We start from the raw sequence: 15087 nt of genomic DNA, 5'->3' as shown, positions 1-15087 counted from the left end.
CTCGAGTAAAAGTACGAAAGTATTGGTATCAAAATGTACTTAAAGTATCAAAAGTAGAAAGTACTGATTGAACAGATTCAGAATATCCAATTTCACAAGTTCAAAATACATACATCTTTTGAAAATAGCAGATCTACAAGCTCACAATGCGTCGCATCACGACGCATTGTGAGCTTGTAGATCGGCTATTTTCAAATGGCCAAAATGTAGGGCTGAAGTGGTTAATGTATGTTTTATGATAATAATCTAAATCTGCAAAGTAACTAGTGACTAAAGCTGTCAAATAATTGTAGTGGAGTAAAAGTATAATATTTGCCTCTGAGATGTAGTGGAGTAGAAGTAAAAGTACTGAAAATGGGAAATACTCCAGTAAAGATTCTTCAAAAGTGTACTTAACTACAGTTGAGTAAATGTACTTAGTTACTTCACACCACTGATGACAGCCCTAATCTATACTTTGACTCAAGTACTACTGGGGTTGAATACTTTGTCCACCACCAACTATAATGAACCACCAGATGGCGATGTTGAACTGCTTATTAACTTCATCAACATTGTGGTCACAAACTCATTCACAAACAAACAAATAAATTCCCATGTTTGCTACTTGGATCTTTATAATAATAATAATCCTAATAATCATAATATAGTGCTTCACATTAAAACCGTGAATACAAAATGGCAGAACGTTGATTGATTGAATGTTTTATTGACAGTTTAAAAATACAACAGTAACCAGATGTTAAACAAGCCAAATGGATTTTCTTAAAAGAGTATTTCACCCAAAAAAATACTTATTTTCTATCAGTTACACAAATTTTTGTCGCATTCCTACGCCAATAATTTGATGACTGGCGGAAAGATGCTAATGTTCCAGTAGGAGACTCAAAGAAGACTCTTTGAGTCCGCCGGTCATCAAATTATTGGCTTAGGAATGCGACAAAAACAAATAAATCTCCATGAATTAAATGCTTCATGGGGTGTGTAATTGATAGAAAATAAGTATTTCAAACATAAACAACAGTAGCCTACAGTTTACAGTTTAGGCATTTAGCAGACGCTCTTAATCCAGAGCGATTTACAGTAAGCAAGGACACAAGAAAATACATCATAATACACATAATACATCAAATGCATAAAAATAGTAATCTAATAATAAAGTAATACATAAGTAAACCAATAATTTAATCATAACTAATACATACGTAAACCAAGAACCTATCATCAGCCTACATTGAAAATATACACACTATAGGATGCCAGGCCAACAATGACCTGGCATCTGTCTTCATGACATGCTATCTAAATTACATTACATTACATTACATTACATTACATTACATTACAGTCATTTAGCAGACGATTTTATCCAAAGTGACAAAGTTACATTTTAGACTTTGCATAATCCTGCAAGGTCGTCAAGGCTAGGGCAAGTGCTACGGGCTGAGGTGGAGCCTGAAGAGGTGAGTCTTCAGATTATGGCAGAAGATTGGGAGTGAGTCTGCACTGCAGTTCTAATTGCAATGGGGAGTTCATTCCATAGTTTGGAAGCCAGAAGGGAGAAGAGTCTGGGACGTGTGGAGCGTTGTCCCGAATGTGTACAAACAAACAACTATACAAAAAAAACACATATTAATGTATGCAGTTGAAACCATTCATGATGAAAATGATATGTCAGAAGTGGGGTTTGAACCCCCGCTAAACAAAAATATCAATACTGCAATGTAGAAACGCTCTGTTACAAGCAAGGCTTGGATATTTACTTCGGACGTCATAGGTCACGTGATTTTCTCCGCACTGAAGCAAGCCTCGAAGCAGTGGTTCTATGTTAATTTATTTCTGGGTTCGAAGCGTGTGTCGGCGATTCAGTGTCAGACTGCCATCACTATAGCAAGATCTCGGGTTTACAGTTTACATTCCTGACGTCTGTGTGAAGTGGGCGAGGCGAGCTTGGGCGTGTTGCTTTGTTTACTTCAATACATCTCAGGTTTGTGTTTGTTTTTCATGTCAATACCTTTGTTTTCAACAACAGTAACAACCACTGCTCCTTGTTAGCTCCTCCATAGCCCTGGTGCCCTGCCAGGCGCTCGGCTCTAGCTGTGTTCCGTGAGCAACCATAGCTTAACAAATATTAGCTCTGAGACATGACTGTCATACCATGACAGTCATGGTGCCGAGTCCCCCTGGTTTATAGCAGTGTTCGATTTTTTTTTTTACATTGCCAACTCTCACATGTACATAAACGTTCAGATTTCAAATATAAAGTGCTTACCCCTGAGCTACGGATGTTACAAGGCGACCCGGACCGCGATAAGTACCCGTATCTCCCGTATTGTTAAATAAAAAGCATTTTAATCCCATCGCCGGCCATTTTCTTTTTTCTTTTTTTTTTTTGTAATGTATCAGAGTGCAATACACTTCCCAACCATTAGTGTCGCATGGCTGAAAGTATAGGAGAAAATTTGGAGAAAATGGCTGGCGATCGGATTAAAATGCTTTTTATTGAACAATACGGGAGATACGGGTACTTATCGTGGTCCGGGTCGCCTTGTAACATCCGTGGCTCAGGGGTAAGCACTTTATATTTGAAATCTGAACGTTTATGTACATGTGAGAGTTGGCAATGTAAAAAAAAATCGAACACCGCTATAAACCAGGGGGACTCGGCACCATGGTGCGCTTGTATACAAGCGTCATGTGAACCCATGTACCCCTCACTGCAGCGCGCAGTAGGGAGGAGGGGGCGGGGTTTAGGGAGGAGGGGGCGGGGCTCCGTGACTGTTCACTTTTTTCTTTTCAAAACTTTATTGAACACTGTTACAAATCAATGTTATTGGCTTGTGGCTTTTTTTCTTTTCAAAACTTTATTGAACACTGTTACAAATCAATGTTACTTTATGGATAAGTCTTGTTTATTATTTTACAATGAACGTGTTTTTCCAGTGGTAACCTATATATATCATTGATATATTGAATAAGTTTGAAGAGGCTTAATGGTGATTATTTAGTGAATTATGGACAATTTGTTTGTTTTAACAGAACGTTTTATTAAATAAGTTTGAAGAGGCTTAATGGTGATTATTTAGTGAATTATGGACAATTTGTTTGTTTTAACAGAACGTTAATAAAATGTTTTCGCGATAATATATTTGTGTCTCTATAATATTAATATGTGATAATATATAATAATATATAAAGATGCCTGCCTCCCAAGGCTATCCAAAAAATCTTCTAAGTACCTCTCTACCCAGACCAAGGCACCCCGATCCTGGGTAGAGCGAGGGCTGGGTGGAGGGGACCCCCCTCCACAGGGACCTGGTGGTACTTTGTACTTTGAATAATTTTTGTATTTTAAAAAAACAAACAAATTATCCATAATTCACTAAATAGGGAGGAGTCGAGGAGGAGCTGACGTAGTTGCGGCGGCCATATTAGTTAGGGTCGTATCAACAACAACATTGACAGTTGAGTCACAACGTGTCCTGAACGCACAGTCTGTGTAAAGTCTACAACACATTTATTGGTAAAGGACAGAAGATGGACCGGGCAATGCGTGACAGAGACATACCATACAGAGAGAAGCTGAACGCAGACGCAAAGGCGCTACTTGGAAAAAATGTCATTACATCTGTGCCCTAGATCAGACAGTGTGCCCAGTCAGAGTCACAATCATTCATTTCATAGACTGGTTCACCTGAACCGAAAATAAAATATAGTCATCTTGAGTACTGAGTATTTATATATTATTATTAATATTATTAGCGAAGTATTATTATTATTATTATTAAGTGTGCCTGCCATGTTAATGGCAGAGGCACACTTATTGAGATCCGCCGGATTTATTAAGTGTGCCTACCATGTTAATGGTAGAGGCACACTTATTGAGATCCGCCGGATTTATTAATCCATACTCTTTATTCCCGCAAAACTTCGGTCGTCCGTAACTGCCGCACGGTTTACACTACCGCCGCAATATATACATCAAAACGTGCGGCTTGGTTGGGAATGATGTGCTCGGACACGATTTTCCGTCACGCGTTACCATGGCGACGTTATTAGCAAAAAACAGCTAAACTCCGCCCCTTTTGGCCGCACGTACCGCGCAAAACGCTTCTCCTCCCACACGGTTTACTCGTTACTCGCAATGTATATATCAAAACGTGCGGGACGACCGTCCCACTTACCGCATTACTTTTTTCGCCGTTTCGCGTTACCACGCCCACGTTATTAGCAAAAACATGTAGCCGCGCCCCCTTTCAGTCCCAAATTCAGACTCATTCTGACTTGACTTACTCTTCATCATCATCCCCCATTCACACCCATGTTAACCATCATCATCCTCACTCCCCCATTCACTCCCATGTTAACCATCATCATCCTCACTCCCCCATTCACTCCCATGTTAACGGTTACGCCGTAACCGTTAACGGGGAGGGGGGGAAACCACCCAGAGACTCTAGGGCTCCTGCTATAATCCATGTGGCAGCTGTAACCACCAATGAGCTTCGTGTGTTGAAGCTCCGCCCCCTCTGCCTTCCTATTGGCCGGGCTTTAAATGGCCGTAACTTCTGTTTGCAGCATGGTACCGCCCCCAAACTTTGTCATGGACTTTATTTTTTTACGAACTTTTTTTTTTTCCGATTTTTTTTTTTTTTCCGATTTTTTTTTTTTTCTTTTTTTTTTTTTCCGAACTTTTTTTTTTCGATTTTTTTTTTTTTTCACCAAAACACTTTTTGAAGGGTATGCAACTCGATGGTCCAACCCGGACTTGGACCTCTTCACTTCCGGTTTGAAAAGTGCCCAAAATGATTTGAAATTTCGCCTACCCCCCCTAAATTTGGGTATGCGAACACAACCGTCACAACAGGAAGTGGATATATCACTTCCGGTTTGGAAAAGTGCCCGAAATGCTCCGAAACTTCGCCTATCCCCACTAAATGGGGGACTGCAAACAATAGTACAATGGGCACTTTTTGCGTCAGACCTTCAGAAGTGGGTGAAACAAGCACTCAAACCCATTTAAGTAATTGTTTATATATTTTTAAAAATTATAACATTTTTTTCAAATGTTGTTTCAGATGCTCATTTTTACCTTAAATTGTTCAGTTTTTTAATTTTCCTTTTTTGACTTTCGGTTTATTTTTTATGAATTTTATAAACATTATTTTGCTGTTCTTTTCTTTACTTTTTTGGCCGCCCGAGGGGATCAAAATGCTACTCCTCCCACACGGTTGACACGGCCCCGCCAATGTATACATCAAAACGTGCGGGACGACCGGCCCACTTACCGCATTACTTTTTACACCGTTTCGCGGTACCACGGCGACAAAACCCCCAGCCAACGTAGGCACACTTAAATTTTCGTAGGAAATTTCTTTCTAGTTAATACAAGTTTCTATCACGCACCAAAATTCGGTCGTCCGTAACAGCCGCACGCTTTACACTACCGCCGCAATATATACATCAAAACGTGCGGCTTGGCCGGGAGTAGTGTGCTCGGAAACGATTTTCCGTCACACGTTACCATGGCGACGTTATTAGCAAAAAAACAGCTAAACTCCGCCCCTTTTGGCCGCACGTACCGCGCAAAACGCTTCTCCTCCCACACGGTTTACTCGTTAGTTGCAATGTATATATCAAAACGTGCGGGACGACCGTCCCACTTACCGCATTACTTTTTTCGCCGTTTCGCGTTACCACGCCCACGTTATTAGCAAAAACATGTAGCCGCGCCCCCTTTCAGTCCCAAATTCAGACTCATTCTGACTTGACTTACTCTTCATCATCATCCCCCATTCACACCCATGTTAACCATCATCATCCTCACTCCCCCATTCACTCCCAAGTTAACGGTTACGGGGAGGGGGGAAACCACCCAGAGACTCTAGGGCTCCTGCTATAATCTATATGGAAGCTGTAACAACCAATGAGCTTCGTGTGTTGAAGCTCCGCCCCCTCTGCCTTCCTATTGGCCGAGCTTTAAATGGCCGTAACTTCTGTTTGCAGCATGGTACCGCCCCCAAACTTTGTCATGGACTTTATTTTTTTACAAACTTTTTTTCTTCCGAAATTTTTTTTTTTCCGACAATTTTTTTTTTTTCTTAATTTTTTTTCCCCAACTTTTTTTTTTTTCGTTTTTTTTTTTTTTTCACCAAAACACTTTTTGAAGGGTATGCAACTCGATGGTCCAACCGGGACTTGGACCTCTTCACTTCCGGTTTCAAAAGTGCCCAAAATGATCTGAAACTTCGCCTACCCCCCCTAAATTGGGGTCTGCGAACACATCCGTCACAACAGGAAGTGGATATTTCACTTCCGAAATGCTCCGAAACTTCACCTAGCCCCCCTAAATGGGGGACTGCGAACAATTGTATAATTGGCACTTTTTGCGTCAGACCTTCAGAAGTGGGTGAAACAAGCACTCAAAACCATTTATTCACTTCCGGTTTCAGAAAATTTCCCGAAATGCTCCGAAACTTTGCCTACCCCCCCTAAATGGGGGACTGCAAACAATAGTGTAATGGGCACTTTCTGCGTCAGACCTTCAGAAGTGGGTGAAACAAGCACTCAAACCCATTTAAGTAATTGTTTATATATTTAAAACAATTATTACATTTTTTTCAAATGTTGTTTTAGATGCTCATTTTTACCTTCAATTTTTCTGTTTTTTAATTTTCCTTTTTTGATTTTCGGTTTATTTTTTATTAATTTTTGAAACATTATTTTGCTGTTTTTTTCTTTACTTTTTTGGCCGCTCGAAGGGATCAAAATGCTACTCCTCCCACACGCTTGACACGGCCCCGCCAATGTATACATCAAAACGTGCGGGACGACCGGCCCACTTACCGCATTACTTTTTACACCGTTTCGCATTACCACGGCGACAAAACCCCCAGCCAACGCAGGCACACTTAAATTTTCGTAGGAAATTTGTTTCTAGTTATTATTATTATTATATTGTTCATTCATTAATCATTGAGCTAGTAAGTTAACCGAACGGGACCTATGTTGGGACCTGTGTTGCCAGATTTTGCGAGAGAAATAAGCAACCAGATCTATGAAAACAAGCCCAAAAGAAGTGACTCGAGTCTCGAACCTGTGACATCGCTACGCCCGTTCCCCATACTATAACAATTCCCCCCCAGTTCATCCCACACGCACGGCACGCACGCGCGTATAATTAATTAATGTAAAAAAAAATTGCTGCCACTTTTCAAAATACACCTATCTGGCTTAGCGGAGAGTGTGGCGTTGTAGAGGGGGTCTCCCTGAGTGCGTGTGTATGTCACAAGTGCCACTGCAAATATGTAAAGGCTATGCACTGAAAATGGCCCTTTTCTGACCCCTGACCTCACTTGACAGCCCGCCACACCTCTCTGGCTAGCGGAGAGTGTGGCGTTGTAGAGGGGGTCTCCCTGAACTCGTGCGTATGTCACAAGTTCCACTTGGTATCAGAAGTGCCACGGCAAATAGCTGTCTCGTGTCCAGCGTCCAATTTGTAAAATACACTTTTTGGGCAGAAAATAAAGTATTTCACGGGAAGGAAAAAAAAGGTTTTTGTTTGCTCCTCAGTGCCCTCTACAGATCTGGTCAATGGAATTTTTCTGTTGACCAGATTTTTCCTTCCGGTGCAAAAGTGTATTTTATAGAGAAGGTGGGGTGCTGAGAGACTTCCCACCACCGAGAATAGACTTTCAACAACACAAAACAGCATTTGTTTCAGTGAGTAGCAAAGTGGTTTTGTTTATTAGCGGCGCAAAGGTATAGAGTGGATCCTGCTCTATACCTGACTTTGTCCGTGTTCACTGTCAACGCTCTGATTGGTCAGACCCGTCAACGCTCTGATTGGTCAGACCCGTCAACGCTCTGATTGGTCAGACCCGTCAACGCTCTGATTTGTCAGACCCGTCAACGCTCTGATTGGTCAGACCCGTCAACGCTCTGATTGGTCAGACCCGTCAACAAAGTGATTGGTCAAGCTTCATGTGACACATGGCTATAAACACATTATAAACACATATCGATGACAAAATGTATCAAAGGCGCTGCTACCTTCACACAGGGTGTGATTTTTTTTAATACAGTTGGAGCCCTCGCAGGGCAGCGGAATTCCTTGTCTATGAGCAGAGCCGAGTGCCTGGCAGGGCGTTAGAGAGAACTCTGGACCAGGGCTAGCTCCTCCACAACAATAACAATACAAATATGATTATAATGTGATGTTTCTTTCATGTTTCAGTGTGACACAACATGATGAGGTGTGGAAATGTGCTATGGGTGAGCACTGTGCTGTCTGTGTTGGCCCTGGGTAAGATCTAGAGCTTTCATTAACTAATCATATGTGACCGTTTTTGAAGTAGAGACAGTCTTCTCGAAGAGTATGTCTGACATAAATGTCAGAGCTTAAATTGACATGTAAATATGAAATAAATGAATAAACATGTAGTAAAATATAAAGATTCCAAACATCGCAAAATCCGCTATTTCTACCCGATCGTTTTGAAAGGTATCACTAGTCTGTTGGCGTGTGTCTAATGTAAATCTCAAATAAAGATGTATTAACAATCGTATTTTTGTTAAAACTGTCGTGTAAATGTGTTTATGTTGGTCCTCCTGGGGCACTAGTTCCAGCAGGGGGCAGTGGCGAACGCTTGGTCTCAGAGCTAGACCCATAAGCTGAATTCCAATCCCCCAAACTTTCACACTCGCTCACTCCTCGCGACCTCCATTCGCGCCTAAGCCCCGCCCCTGCGAGGAGGAGAGGATTAAATGCGAGGACGGAGTGGTCGACCTGTTGGCTTCATAGGATCGGAATGCACTCTAGCGCCATTTCAAAGCAACGGCAAATTCCACGATCACTTATGACGTCTCATACAGCTGGATCACTGGAACCAGAGGCTTGGATGAAAATATACATGCATAGAATAATAGGCAGGTATTAGTACAGAACAGAAGAATAGACAAAGAATGGTATGCGGAAGTGTCTCAATGAGAGAGTTCCATTGTTTGGAACTATCAGCCCATATCGACCCGCTTTGCGGCGAGATCAAAGCGTGTCGTAACTCTCTCTATGGGTCTGCTCAGAGCATACAGAGCTTGTTGCCAGATAGTGTGTTGTCAGATAGATTGAGAAGAAATAAGCAACAAGGTCACCACCAACACCAAGCGTTTTTTGCATTTTATTCACACAAGAAACACGTGTACACTAGTGTGTGTTTCACCTAGTACCTAGTCAAGCTATATACCATTTTAAAGGTACGGGCCATTAAAATGATGCATCAAAACTGACGCTACAATACATACACAAACAACCAACAACCAAAATAGCAGATCTACAAGCTCACAACGCGTCGCACTGCGACGCATTGTGAGCTTGTAGATCAGCTATTTTGGATTTCTGCACAGTTTCAAAATGAATGAAACACAAAAATAACAGTGCATTTAAACAACTCAAGCCCTGTTTCAAATAGTGAAAATTTGAGAGCAATGTACTGTGGGATCGCATCTGCTGTGTTTACCTGCCCCCCTCAGACCCCCACCTTTCAGCAATGCATGATGGGATAGGTGTTAAAATGTCACAGATCAGAGAAATGTCCCTTTGAGTCCAGTTATCTCAGCTCACTGTATCTCTGCAAGACATCACTCCATATTTTCAAAACTGGCGGGTCAAATTGCACAACCAATATATCATTGTGTAGCTATGATAGCCTCGACCTAGGCTAACCCTTTTCCTGCAGGAAACCTTGGGTGTGGGTTTGCAATGTGTATATTACTGTGTTGATGTTTGTTACAGGTGTGTGTTTGCAGTGTGTATTTTAATGTATTGATGCGTGTTACAGGTGTGGGTTTGCAGTGTGTATTTTAATGTATTGATGTGTGTTACAGGTATGGGTTTGCAGTGTTACTCGTGTCATACTCGCACTAAGTGTGATGGCAAACAGCAGTGCGGTAAACTCAACTCCTGTGTGAAAGTGGTGGCCAGCACTGGTGGTGAGAGACACACACACACACACACACACACACACACTCACCCCCTCTCTCACACACACACACACACTCACCCCCTCTCCCCCCCCCCCCCCCCCCACACACACACACACACACACACACACACTGGTCCGTTTAAAAAAAGGTTTGTGTGAATACTTTGATGGGAAAGCGTCGCGATGGAGAAATCATATATGTACACCTACAGGGATGTGAATCACTCGTTACTCGTACTGCCCACTGCCTGTGTGATCCGGTCGATACTAGAGATGAATATTCTATGATTTCTCAAAGGTTAGTGAAAACACTTGAAAAATTGCTGGCAGTGGCGTGGCAAATATGTTTTATTTTGTGGCAGTCAAAGAGTTAATGGTGTCCTACTTCGTTTTTCAAACCGGTGCCTGTGGTGGTAGTAGCAATAGTAGCAGTAGTTGTGTATGCCTCGGGGTTCTCCTTCCATTCCGACATCTCGCCACTCCGACTAGTGGCTTCCGCGTGCGGTTAGGGTTAGGGTTAGGGTTAGGTATAGGGTTCGTCAACGTCGGAAAGGCAACATGTCGGAAAGGCGAAATGCACCCGTATGCCTCAGTGTTCATTTTGACAGCAAATGTAGTTTTCGTCATAGTCTTTTGAATAAAATTCCAGTTTAGTTTTAGTCATATTTTTTGTCTGAAATGTTTTACTAACTATGTTTAACTAAAGCTTCAGCTGATTTAGCCGACTAAAATGTATGCATCGTAATGCCTCATTTATATACTTACCTGGGTGCCGAAAATATTTTATTTATAACATTTTTATTTAGAATAGCCAATATCTTTTACCCCCTTTTTCTCCCCAATTTAGTCGTTATGCCAACTGATTCCTCCCCACACACATTTCTGTGTTGTCACTGCTGTCGTATCTTACTGACTCACCTGCCAGTGCGGAGCCCCCACCGGGAGGACCTTCGTCCTACTCCTCCCGCCCCACAGTCCCCGCTCACAGCTGCCGCCCCAGTCCATAGGATTACGTGCAATGACCTCCCCGCCCGGCTTCCCTCCCCCGAACACGGCTAATTGTGTTCGTATAGATGCCCGACAAAGCCGGATTCACGACAGTGGGTTCGAACCCACAACCTCTGTGGTGGTGGTGGGCAGGGACTTTACAAACAAATGCACTTTACACAAAGGGACTTTACTACTGTGCCACCCAAGCACCCCGAAAATATTTTTATCTAGTTTTACTTTTAGTCTAATTATACTGACAATTTTGTCAACAAATACAAACAGTCACAGTTTTAGTCCTCATAGTCAGTGTAAAAAGGTAGTCGACGAAAGTTTTTCGTTCTAGTTTTAGTCGACAAAATTAACACCGGCGTGCACTGTTTACATGTGTATTTTTACTGTGTGTGTGTGTGTGTGTGTGTGTGTGTTTATGTGTGTGTTCTTACAGACACTGGCCCTCATTTATCAACGTGGTGTAGAACATTTTATAAACTCATTTAAACAAACTGCTTTAACAGTCATTCAGATAAGATTGCAGATCTGTCTGCATTGGCTATTTGAAAATAGCAGATCTAAGAGTTCACAACGTGTCGCATCGCGGCGCGTTGTGAACGCTTGTATTCCATTCATGGCGATTATTGGTGTCATTCATGTAGGCTACTAGCCTACTTGACAAAGATTATACCGTTACGGAATACATGACAGACACAGTTGGGCTTGCAAGTAGGTAGGTGCGTGCGTGCGTGCGACTAGACAGGCAGCAAGGCGGCCGGGGGAAATTCTTACTTATTGGCTTTCCCTGCGTTGTCTGGTCGTATTCTGGTTCTTCATGTCGTTAAATTGGGGCGTTTCGAGAACAGAGAGAGGGTGTGTTATTTAAATGACGGTCGGTTTCAGCCGTGGAATTTATCAATGCTCCGACCAAATGTACACTAGGATTGGCTGTATAGGATCCTTTGATAAATCTCATTTGGACGTTGGTGTATGGGCAAATTTCAGTTTTTTACACTTCATTGATAAATGAGGGCCATGGTGATAGTTTTTGTTTGTGTGTGTTCTTACAGACATGGTGTTTGTTTGTTTGTTTGTGTGTGTGTTCTTACAGGGTTGGTCTTTGTTAATTTGTGTGTGTGTGTGTGTGTGTGTGTGTGTGTGTGTGTGTGTGTGTGTGTGTGTGTGTGTGTGTGTGTGTGTGTGTGTGTGTGTGTGTGTGTGCGTGTGTGTTACAGGCATGGCGTTTTCCAAGTGCATCAGCTACGCAGAATGTTCTAGTAATAATAATAATGTGTATATTATTAATATATTATAATATCTTTACAGGCATGGTGGTTGCCAAGTGCATCAACTACGCAGATTGTGACTTCCAGAAGTTGGCCTCCAGCTACCCTGCCATCAGCAGTTTCACGTTCAACTGCTGTCAGTCAGACCTCTGTAACTCCTCCCACTCTCTGAGAGCCAGTCCGCTGATTGGTCTGCTGGCGAGCATGGCCGCACTCTTGTGGGCCATGCACTAAAGCAGTGGTCCGGGGACCCCAGGGGTCCTTGAAGGTGTGTTCTAGGGGGTCCACAGCAAGGAACAGTTTAATTTGCTGCCTGTTTTGCTGTCTAGAAGTTACTAACCCACTGATTTGAGGGAATAAGAAAATATAAGCCATGCACTAATGCACTAAAGCAGTGGTCCGGGGACCCCAGGGGTCCTTGAAGGTGTGTTCTAGGGGGTCCACAGCAAGGAACAGTTTAATTTGCTGCCTGTTTTGCTGTCTAGAAGTTACTAACCAGGGCTGGATTAACACCTCTCAGTGCCCCTGGCAGTGGGCACTGGAACTGCAATGGGCCCCCCCCTCATGTGCCCGCTTGAGGGGGGTGAAGCGCGCGTGCGAGGAAAATTTTGACATTTGACATCATTTATTTATTTCATTCGTAATAGATAACTGCAAAATGGTGATTTTTTTTGTGATTTTTTTTTTTTTTTTTTTTTTGCCCCCTGATGCCCAGGTGCCCTTGGGCACGTGCCCAAAGTGCCCATATGGTAGATCCGGCCATGTTACTAACCCACTGATTTGAGGGAATAAGAAAATACTCAACTCCTTGAGTCAAAGTAGAGATACCCCTAGTCAAATATTACTCAACTACAAATGAAAGTTGCTTTGTCAAATTTGTAAAAGTTCAACTGCTTTGTCAAATTTGTAAAAGTTCAACTGCTGTCAGTCAGACCTCTGTAACTCCTCCCACTCTCTGAGAGCCAGTCCGCTGATTGGTCTGCTGGCGAGCATGGCCGCACTCTTGTGGGCCATGCACTAATGCACTAAAGCAGTGGTCCGGGGACCCCAGGGGTCCTTGAAGGTGTGTTCTAGGGGGTCCACAGCAAGGAACAGTTTAATTTGCTGCCTGTTTTGCTGTCTAGAAGTTACTAACCCACTGATTTGAGGGAATAAGAAAATACTCAACTCCTTGAGTCAAAGTAGAGATACCCCTAGTCAAATATTACTCAACTACAAATGAAAGTTGCTTTGTCAAATTTGTACTTTACACTTTTTACAAAAATGTGGAAAATAGTGTTAATCAACTCATACAATTCCAAGTGCTTGTCAGGGTGGGGGTCCCCAGTTTCTACAAACAGGCTCAGACCTAGTCCGACACCTGAGTGACACCTAAGTGTCATTGGCTGTCCTGGCTGTCCTTCACTCCTTTAAGCCAATGGCGACACGAATGGGGAGACGGCCCGCCCCCCGCAGTAACCGTGCTCCGCTGCGCTCCCCTCATTCACAGACAGTGCAAATCTTACTGCAGCCTCAGGCAGGAGGGTTAGCCTAAATGCTAGCGTGCTTCATTAGAGCTAGTTTGGCTATTAAGTTATTATTTGGCCATGTTCACACTGACTTCAATCTTAGCTATTGTTGGGAATACCCGTGTGGTGTCAAAAAATGTTGCCACCACTTATATAAAAAACATTACAGCGTTTAGCGTCGCAGATTCTGTCACGCTAAATGTTGCCAGGTTTGGCGAGAGAAACAAGCAATCCGAAAAACAAGTAATCAGGTCTATGAAAACAATCTCACACACACACACACACACACACACACACACACACACACACACACACACACACACACACACACACACACACACACACACACACACACACACACACACACACACACAATACAGAATGCAGCTGCTAATAATATGACTGTCAAGTCATATGTATTTCTTGTTTTTGGGGGGTCACGGCCTGAAAAGGTTGAGAATCACTGCACAAAAACAGTTCTCCTATGATTACAAGCCAAAGAACCGCTTTGGGTGATGTATAGCACCTTTTGTTTGTGTGAAGTATAACACATTAATACATAGTAACTCATTAGCTGTGGATTACAATGTAGGACATTTATCAGACATGCTTATCCATCACAGGTAAACCAAAAACCTAGGATCAGTCTAAACAATATAGGCTACTATCCAAATAATAATCTAGGATACCAGTTAAACAATTAGCCTAAAGTAATATGCTATCAAAATAATAATCTATACATTGACACTGTAGAATACCAGGTAAACGATGAACCTATTGCATCTGTCTACACAACATGATATCTAAATTGAATTCTTAACATTGTGGTGAAGAAACGAGAACCAAAAAAACAAACAAACAAAACATGAGAGCGAATAATCAAGATGTGTCTGCATGGATTGATTTCTGATGTTGTTTCAGGCCTTATTGAATTTCACTTAAGCTAAGACGTTTTGCACTACCTTTCTGTACGCACAGTTAAGTGTGAATAAAGATTATTTGAATAAGGATGTATAGTTTGAATCATTGGTATATGTACTTGTATTATATGTATTTAGTTACAATGGAAGGAGTGTCACAACTCTCTGCTGGTAAGGCTGTCACAATCATGACATTTTTTGTTGATTAATGTTTATACAAATAATTGTGATAATTTACTTGTGTAATATTTATAAAAATAAATATAACATTTCTGTTGGGCTTTTAGGCTTTGTAAATCCAAATTTCAGAGGGCAAATATGACAAAATAACTTGCACATACAAGATTGTTGAAGTGGGCCCTGATCAAGAAAAGGTTGAGAACCACTGCCCTACAGTATATTGTCCATATTG

The 15087-nt window shown here is 42.1% G+C and overlaps 1 protein-coding gene across 1 annotated transcript; it reads left to right on the top strand.

Moving 5' to 3' along the window:
• The first annotated feature begins 1847 nt into the window (after positions 1-1847).
• Positions 1848-14762, top strand: LOC311061863 (CD59 glycoprotein-like). The gene is made up of 5 exons (XM_084080561.1): positions 1848-1987; positions 8237-8305; positions 9883-9987; positions 12288-12481; positions 12630-14762. The coding sequence occupies exons 2-4, from the start codon at positions 8248-8250 to the stop codon at positions 12479-12481; spliced, it is 357 nt and encodes a 118-aa protein (XP_083936687.1). The 5' UTR covers positions 1848-1987; positions 8237-8247; the 3' UTR covers positions 12630-14762.
• The last annotated feature ends 325 nt before the right edge of the window (positions 14763-15087 follow it).

The sequence above is a fragment of the Gymnoscopelus microlampas genome, assembly GCF_963454915.1.
Source record: "Gymnoscopelus microlampas genome assembly, chromosome: 15".
Taxonomy (NCBI): domain Eukaryota; kingdom Metazoa; phylum Chordata; class Actinopteri; order Myctophiformes; family Myctophidae; genus Gymnoscopelus; species Gymnoscopelus microlampas.
The sequence above is the reverse complement of the archived record's forward strand: the minus strand, read 5'-3'. Positions and strand labels throughout refer to the sequence as shown.